At 38.4% G+C, this 10,027-nt stretch overlaps 1 protein-coding gene across 1 annotated transcript in view; it reads right to left on the bottom strand.

The window, feature by feature from the left end:
- LOC106880489 (synaptic vesicular amine transporter) overlaps nt 1-10,027 on the bottom strand; it is a 204,301-nt gene that overhangs the window by 54,798 nt on the left and 139,476 nt on the right. The window contains exons 6-7 of the mRNA XM_052972906.1: nt 3,382-3,465; nt 2,153-2,245 (exon numbers count right to left, since the gene is read on the bottom strand). Coding sequence (XP_052828866.1) covers nt 2,153-2,245; nt 3,382-3,465 — 177 coding nt within the window. The remainder of the gene's footprint in view (nt 1-2,152; nt 2,246-3,381; nt 3,466-10,027) is intronic.

The following is a 10,027-nucleotide window of genomic DNA, read 5'->3' on the forward strand; positions in this document are numbered from 1 at the left end:
ATAATCACTAAAACCGTGGACCGTGTTCACCAAAAGAGCTCACTTGTGCCTCATCCTTGCCATACAGCTTCAAATCATCCACGAAGAAGAGGTAGGTGATTTTTTGAGTCTTTACTTTTAACTGATATCCCAGGTTAATTTTCCTCAGCACCAAGGTCAGAGGGATCATACACAGAACAAAAAGCTATGGATATAAGCTATCTCTTTGGGAAATCCTTCACCTGATGCCCTGGATGTCCAACCTTTGTCCGTAAGATGTCAACTCAGTTTTCCATCCCACCATACTTCTCTTCAGGAAATACATTACATGCATCGAAATTCCAAACAAATCTAAGGCCCCGAAGATCCACGAATGTGGGATCATATCGTATGCTTTGCGGTAATCAATTCGAGTAAAGATATGGTATAACTAAATCCCAGAAGGAGTTACTGAAAATAAAGGATGCAAATTCCTGTGAGCTGAAATGATTTAGTGTGACCGTCAGATCAGACATCGCAGGCCTGACATTGTTGTTGTGAACAAGAAAGAAAAAAACTTGCAAGATAATCGACATAGCATATCGTGTGTCTCATAAAGAGAAAGGAGCTTGCTGAGGCCTCCTGGGGTCCACGATGATTGAAGTGGTTGGATAAAATATATTTAGTAAAACTGATTTTAAAGATTTTAAATTCGTCCAACAAAATGGCGAATAAATAAAAAATTGGATAGAAGCTGTTTTGAGTTTTAATAAAGAGCGGGGAGGTGTCATGAATATTTTAGTGCGTTCTATGAGTTGACAATTTGAGAACCACTTCCGGACGATGAGTCACTTCCAAAAGATGACATTAAATGGTTAAAAGACACAAAGATATACAGATCTGGAAATGCAGATAACCAAAATGTAGGGGTTAAAAATAAAAACAATACCCAAATAAAAAGGCCCATGGGAATGATTAAAAAAAAATAACAACAATAATAATGCCCAGCTGCTGACAAGGTATGCGATAAGGAAGAAAAAAAAGTCGAGAGATATGACAGGTTAGCTTGGGAGGTTAAGCAGTTGTGGTCGATGAAAAAGGTGGTAGTAGTACCAGTAATTGTCGGAGCCCTGGGAACAGTGAGTGAAAATATTGAGAAGTACATGGAACAAATAGGGGCTGCAATAAGGGTGGAGCACTTGCAGAAAACAACACTGCTTGGAACCGCTCGAATACTCCGGATGGTGCTCGGAAAATAAGGGGTGTTACTTTAGTTCACTGGTAGTGAACAGCCGGCACCGTAGTACATCTCCAGCATTAGAAGCTGTGCAAAGGGCAATAATAATAATATGTTGGGTAGTCATGTTGGGTATATTGGGCTTCGTATATTTGTACACCAGCGTTACTTTGATGGCGTGTACTGCTTTCTCACTCAATAACAACAACAACAACAACAACAACAACAACAACAACAACAACAACAACAACAACAACAACAACAATAATAATAATAGTAATAATAATAATAGCAAAGCAAAATGCGTTTGAACAATTGGCTGATAGGTGGAAACAAAAACCTCTGCATGGCAAATATGTGCCCGCAGCAAACAAGCTGATATAGACCAGAAGCACACTCATCAGTAGCTACGGAGCTCAGGGCTAAAGGTAGAGAGCGAAGGTTTTATCTTGGCTGCCCAAGATCAGAGCTTACTGACCCGAAACTATCAAGCCAATGTGATGAAAAATGGCGTAGACCCAAAGTGACGATACTGCAACGATGGTATAGAAACAGTGGACCATCTAATCTCTGGATGTAAGGTTTTAGCACCTGTAGAGTACAAATCAAGACATGGCAGAGTTGGCCAATATCTGCATTGGATAATGTGTCGGCATAAAAAATCAAAACTGCTGACAAAGCAAATAAACCAGATATTGTTGTGAAAGAGCAAAACAATAGGAAAAGGTGTCAGTCAATACCATCAAAGCCTGTACCTGAATAACACATTCCATTATCGACTGCAAAGTGTCAGAACGTCGAATACCTGGAGAAACACGGTAAAGCAGGTTTTGGTGATGCTCTGAACGATTCTGCAGCTCATCTTCGTAACAATAAACATAACAGCAGCGTTTTTTTTTCTTTTATCAACAACGGGCGACAGATGAACAACAATCACTACCAAAATACAATACTCACCTAAAACTCCCATAGCGAGGCCACCGAGAGCAATACCCATCGCTTTACCTCTCTCAGCATCGTTTGGATATCGATCTGCTAACATTCCCATACCTGTAAATTACAAATATCATATATATATATGTTATATACGTATGTGCGTGAGTGTATATGTGCGCGCGCGTGTTTAGATGTATGTGTGTGTGTGTATATATATATATATATATATATATATATATATATATATATATAGGGGGCCAAAATGCATTTCAGATCACTTAGTTATCAGCATATTCCTTGCTTCAAACCGATTAAAAGCATTTCATTTCGATCCCTCATGGCAGATTAAATGCTAACATAAGAAACTGACACTTATTTCATCGATTCCGAAAAGAGGAAAGGCAAAGTCGACAAAATAAAAAGACGGACGAAATGCCGCTAAACATTTCGTCCGGTATGCTAATGATTTTGCTGGCTCGAGAGTTGTTTTACTAAATTGCCAAAATATGCCCTCAAATACCTCTCGCACCCTGTTTTTTCTTGTATGTATGTATAATTATACATTAAATAATATATGGTAAATAGCAAATTATATTTTCAAATTTTGTGTCGATTGTAACTTCAATCATTTTAAGCGGTTGGAATTGTATTACAAGTTATTTAGATTGTTTTCCAGGATTTGTAAGGCGAATACGGGGAATCCCTGTCTTACGAAAGAAATCTTCAATCATAAAACAGCAGATCCTAAAGTTTTCTTTACAAGTTTACCCTGTAAACCCTTTCTGAAGTGGTGCCACGTTTACATCGAGTCTAATGAGATGTCTTTATTGGAAACGATTTCACTTCTATGGAAAGAAATGTTTATTACAACATGGAAACGGCCAAGACAGTGTCTAACTCAGTGTCTGCCTGTGGTTTATTTGTTAATTTTTTTTTCCTTCCGGGAATTGTTTGTAAAGTCAATCTTTATGAGAGCAGCAAGAGTTAAATGTGTTGACGAAAAACAAAATGGGAATTGTTTGGTATGGTATTTCGTTTTCAATAAGAATAAGGTGGCAGTCGTACGTGTGTGTGTGCGTGTCTGTCTGTCTGTCTGTCTGTCTGTCTGTCTGTCTGTATGTATGTATATGTGTGTGTGTATTTGTGCGTGTGTGTGTGTGTGTGTGTGTGTGTGTGTGTGTGTGCGTGCCTGCGTCTGTATGTGTGCGTACGTGCGCGCACGCGCGTTTAGAATATATTTTCAAGATTACCTGAAACACTGGAACAGGCAGAGCCGATTCCTTGAATGGATCTGGCAAGGAATAATGTAGAGTAGGAATTGGCGAAAGCAAAAACTGTAAAAGAAAATTTTAAATAATTTTATATTTTTATTTTACTTGTCCAACTGTTCACCGACCAAAATAACGAATATCCATACATTTTGGAAAATAAATAATAAACATATATTCTCTAAACTTGCTACTTTGCGATTATTTCAATTTTTTTTACTAAAAAGGAACCGATATTTAAGTTTGACAACTGGAAAATTACTGAATATAATTGTTTCAATTATTAAATAAAGAAGTCAGACACATACGCAATTTCTATCTATCTATCTATCTATCTATCTATCTATCTATCTATCTATCTATCTATCTATCTATCTATCTACCTATCTATCTATTTCTCTCCATCTATTTCTCTCTCTCTCTCTCTCTCTCTCTCTCTCTCTCTCTCTCTCTCTCTCTCTCTCTCTCTCTCTCTCTCTATCTATCTCTCTATCTATCTATCTATCTATCTATATATCTATTTTTTTTCTCTCTCTCTCCCCATCTATTTCTCTCTCTCCCTCTCTCTCTCTCTCTCTCTCTCTCTCTCTCTCTCTCTCTCTCTCTCTCTCTCTCTATCTATCTATCTATCTATCTATTTCTCTCTGTCTGTCTGTCTGTCTCTCTCTCTCTTTATCCATCCATCCATTAATCTATTCACACACACACACTCCATTTTAAATAAAGAATGAAGACAGCAGATGTCTACTTATGAAAGAAAAGAAAAGCCATCATTGTTCTTAGCGACATCTTTTCGTATATTTCTAAATAAACAATCTTCACTATTTCCACGCGTCTTCCACCCCCTTCACCCATCCTTGTTATATTCTTTACACCATCGTTTCGCATTCTTCCATACTCAGCCATTCTTACTCATATGCTTCACTTCCTCTTCATTTCTACACCTTTTTTATTTCCTTTGTTTCCGTTTATATTTTTTACTCTTAAAACAAACAAACAAACAATCAAAATAAGATTATTCTATTTTCTCCATATTTTACTTTCCCCTCTTTCAATCTACTTCTCCACCCTCTCTCCTCCCACTCCTCTCACATTCCAGTCACACTCTCCTTTTTCCCCCTCGCTCCTAACATTCTTGTCCACAAATAATAGGATTCATGCGTCAGAAAGTTATTCACCATAATTTATAAACAGGAGTCACTTACAAAAGAAATTTTCTTACCGTAGAAAAAAGATGCAAGCTATCGCCACGACGATGATGATTATCATCATCACCATCTCCATAGTCGTCATCATTAGGAATCCTTATCAAATTTGCCCTCCTCCCCCTCCTCCTCACGATCATCATTATTGGGTGAGAGAGCAGTGCTTGCCATCAAAGTAACACTGGGGTACATATATGCAAAGCCCTATATACCCATCGTGGCTACTCATCTGACAAGGGTACACCAGACAAATGCATCACAACCACATGTGTGCGACATGGTGATCTCATATCAAGACAAACAGCACATGACCTTGCAGGTGGGGCCCAGTAAAAATTTTCTTCAGGTCGAGTAGCCCAAAAGGTCCCTGAATAGGGGTTGTTTAAGGATCATGAACGACACACCCATATTTCCAAGGGTGAATTATTCAACTTCCCCCCCAAAATCCCTCTCAACATATGGCTATGATGCCCCCCCCCCACCCCACTACTATTATCATCATCATTATTTTCTTTTTATCACAGGTTTTGTTGGAACTCCTGGAGTCTTGCACGTGTAGCAGGTTTACTACCTGCAGCCTACAGTACCATGCTATCCGTTCTTTCCAGCTATCTAATACTTTCCTGATTATACTATTATTATTATTATTATTACTATTATTATTATTATTATTATTATTATTATTATTATTATTATGCTAATGTATGCTGATTCAGTTAGCAGGTATTTTATCTTGAGGTGTAGTGACTAGTCTCCGCAAATCTCAAGACTCTTCTTTAGGATTTTTGAGGAATACAGGACCCAACAAGGCTTGAAGAATACAAGACCAAGGACCCAACAATATCTTCAGCTTCATTTTCCATAGCCGGGTTATTTCATACTTAAGAGGGTTGTATTTCTCTATCTTTTCGCACAGAGGCTGTAGCATCTGCGGAATTCTTGGACGGTGTGCTGATATGACGATCGTTTGTGAGAAAGACTTTTCTGCAGCCGTTCTCTTCGAGTTAGTTACAGTCAACGGCGAAGCGGAGACCAGGGTTGGGTGCCTGGCGTTTGGAATGTTGTCAGACTGCCAGAGTTCTCGTCCAGTCGGGCAACGCAGCCGATGGTGAACCAGCTGTCGCATTCTGTGGAGTTGGAAAAGAGTGACGCTATTCTCAGACGACTTTCACCTCCGAAACCACGGACAACTTCTAGAAATATCTAGCTTGGAAGTGCCTGAGATCGGGTTGGAATTCCGATGCGGAATAACTCCACAGGCATTGCATGGCAGTTTGTTAAACTTGTTCGTAATCGGTCTACACGCACGCCGCACTCGTTCAGTTTCCAAGCTATTGTCGAGTGTTGGACAGATCTATTGTAATGATCACACCTCCATCTTCCTTTAATCGGGAGGAGTGCGCAATTTACTATGGTCTGGTGACCTTCATGAAAGCCCTCATTAATTTCTCTAGCTTCCGCTGGGATAAGTTTGTGAGAGGACAAGGAAGAGGTGTTGCTCTCCGTTGAATTTACTTTAAAGCCGGTGAGATTTGTGACCGCGTCGCGTATGAATGGCTGACCCTCAGTATGCAGCTGGTAAACAAGAACAAACCCGGGAAAGGATACTTGACGTTGGTATCAAAGTAATCCTGGATCCGTGCGCTTTCCTGATTAGCTGTTCTTACTTACTGAGGCGCTTCTTAATTCCTTTTATAGGCTCTTATTTTTAACGCCGGTTCTTTGCCAGGATAGAGTCTGCGAAAATCTCCAACTTTATAATCGTCTTTTGTAAAGTTATCTGTTGGCTTCGGGACAATCATAAAGGTAGGATTAATATTGTTGTTGTTGTTGCCGCTATCTTTTCATTTTATTCTTCAGATATCACTGATCATTTACAAGTGCTATAAGTGAACATTATGAAACTGTAGTAAAATAGACAACGCCAATTCTGTCCACGTTACATTCGTTGATTAGATTAATTTTAATATTTTTCTGATTTATTTATGTGAGATATGTGAGTGAAGTGTAAGACTGAAGAGGAGTGAATCTATAACAAAGGCCATCGATGAAGAGTCGCAAGTAATATGGAAATACAATAAAACTTAACAAAACTAGAGAAAAAAATAACAAAAGAAACACTGACAATAATATGACCGAAACAAAACCACAGAAAAAACAAAATCACAAACAAACAGAAGCACACACACACATTCTCTCTCTAGTCACTACACTATATATACGCACTTACAAAGAAAAAAGAACGCTCACACGCGGACACACACACACACACACACACATACACGGACACACACACACGCACTGTTTATTACAAACATTTTTCTTTCTCAGGACGAACGACAAAATGGCGTCTGTTGGAAGATGGGGAGAACTAGTTGCAGCTGCCATGTTCGTTGCAGGATATTTCTTCATTCCACTTGGAAGACATTAATAAAATGGGACAAGGGGCGATGGAATAGAATAGAGCACAATGGTAATAATTGTAACAACAGCAGCAACAACAACAGTAACATCAACAACAACAATATCAACAACGGTATCAACAACAATACTAACAAGAACAACAATATCAACATTAAATATCTTAGTAACAACAGCAACTGGCAGAGAAAAACAAACAAAAGAAAAAAATAACAATAACTATAATATGATGAGCAGCAACGGAGGTAACCTCAACATGGTTGCTGGTCATGCTAAAAATAGCAGCCAAGTCTGATTTAATCTACCATCTTTGAAAAGGAAGTACACATTAGACAAGACTGTTCACGATGCACAAAAAGAAAGAATGGTCACGGTGAAGATTGACCAAAGTCGAAACAACAGCAGCCTTTACGTGATGGTCGCTTGAAATAGCAGCCAAAAATTCTTGAAATTACACATTACCTCACGGAAGAGAAAAGGACTCATAAGAAATTGTAAACTCTGATATAAATACTGACGGTGTAGTCACGGTTGGATTGGTTATTGATCTGCTCACTCAGGATTGTCCTTATTAATCACACAGTCATATCTGTGCACACATATACGAAAAGATACATACAGCTTATCTGGATTAAGATATCGATTTCATGGCATCTCTATTCAGCCACCGTTCATCAGTGTCGCTCACGATTTCAAACCAGATCGTTCACTCCAGAAGACGTGTATTGGCTGAGGTGAATTATCTCTCCATTGTCTGATCGGAAACATGCATTGAATTGACTTCCTTTCATTATGCACTCATCGATGTCAATAGACTTGCTGTGAAACTATGTCTAAAGCCACTTAAATTTTGTAACCTTTTCTATATATTTAAGACTCAAAATAATATCAACTGTTTTGATATTGGCTCATATTAACAATACACACACATACATAAACACACACGTACATAAACACATACATACATAAACACACACATACATAAACACATACATACATAAACACACACATACATAAGCACACACATACATAAACACACACATACATAAACACATACATACATAAACACATACATACATAAACACACACATACATAGACACACACATACATAAACACATACATACGTGCGCGAAAGGTTGCGAGGAGTATTTGAGGAGAATTATCAGCATATTACTTTCTTCAAACCGATTAAAAGGTTTTATTTCATTTAAATCCCTAATGGCAGATTAAATGCTAACACAAGAAATGAGAAGACATGCAATCATTGTTGCCATATGTGCAGAACACAGAAATTTAGAAACAGACATCGTTCTAAATGCTGCACAATCTTTTGTACAGAAAGTTCGATAGAATTTCATCTGTATCAAAGAGTGAAACTATTCTAGACATCCGGGCACTGAAATGTATCCGCTGCATTCAAAAGGTTGTGGATGATGAACCCAGAAATTCAATGAAGGACATCTCCAAAGAAGTTCAGGCGGAGTGGACAGTCAGGACTGTGGTGAATAAGGACATTCGATACAGTTGTATCAAACGGTTATTTAACGAGCTTAAAACCCCAAAACGAATTTGCCCCGCTTTGGTTCTTCTCTGATGAGAAAAGCTTTGACGAACATCAAAAGTCTAACAAGCAAAATGGCAGATGGTTATGTGCACATCATTTTGGTGTTCCCGGCGTGATGCTGTAATGGTTTTAGGATGGCAAATAACAATGGTCATATCATGCCGCCTCTCGATCAATTGAGGTGCTGGAGACAGTTGTTAAGCCCTGGACCTATATAGCAGAAGGCCTTATGTGTTTCATCAAGATACAATTTTTTCTTCAAAAAACTCACACAACCCAAGAATGGTTAATCCCATTGAAACTTCAAAACTTCTTAAAGGCAACTGGAAATCGCATGCAAGATTGATGTCTTACAAAAATCTACATTATTGGGCACAGCGCACATCTTAAGGAAAGTATTATCTGTCTGAGGTCCTTGTTGTGACTTGGGAGATGACTAACGACTCCGGTGCATTTTTACCTACACTGTGTTACGAAGGAATAATGATAATAATAATCTTTTCTATTATAGGTATAAGGCCTGGATTTTGTGGGGAGGGGAACAGTCGATCACATCGATCCCAGTACTCAGCTGGTACTTAATTTATCGATTCCGAAAGGATGAAAGGCAAAGTCGACCTGGGCGGAATTTGAACACTGAACGTAAAGAAGGACGAAATATCGCTAAGTATTTTTTCCGGCGTGCTACCGGCTCTGCCAGATGGCCGCGTTTATACTAATAATAGCTTTCAGCATAGAAACTCTGCCTTGCTGATGGTAGAGTATCTCGAACACCTTCGATGCCTTGGAAATGGTAGAGTATCTCGAGCCTTTTCGTTTACGGCTTTCCCTGAATTACTCTCTGTGGTCTGCGACGTTGCATGACAATTGTTTTGTTGACGTTTTCTGTTTTGGAATTTTTTCTTAGATTTTTTTTTTTGTTTTATATAATTATTGTTATTGATTTCCTTTTGATCGATGTCAGATCTTGGCTGTTGTATTTGGTCCTCATGTATTGTCCTCCATGCCTTGGGCCCTTGAGACCGATAAGAGACATCATCATCATCGTCGTCGTCGTCGTTGCTGCTTCTATCTATACCCTAGAGAAGATGCCAGCTTTGCAGACAGACGTCTCACAGCAATTCGATATGTCCCCCTCATATTTCTCTCTTGTTTGCCAGAGTTACTGAGGAATTTCAGGTGGTTTTCATTCTATTAATAAGCTTCACTTACAGGAGACGGAGACGGAGACGGAGACGGAGACGGAGACACTCATATGCGATAATAGCTCCATAATGCACTTACCTCTACACTTCGATATTATATCGTATTAAGTTATATTATATTATACATACATACATACATACATACATACACATACATACATACATACATATACATATATATATATATACATACATATATATATATATATATATATATATATATATATATATA

The sequence above is a fragment of the Octopus bimaculoides genome, chromosome 14, assembly GCF_001194135.2.
Source record: "Octopus bimaculoides isolate UCB-OBI-ISO-001 chromosome 14, ASM119413v2, whole genome shotgun sequence".
NCBI lineage: Eukaryota > Metazoa > Mollusca > Cephalopoda > Octopoda > Octopodidae > Octopus > Octopus bimaculoides.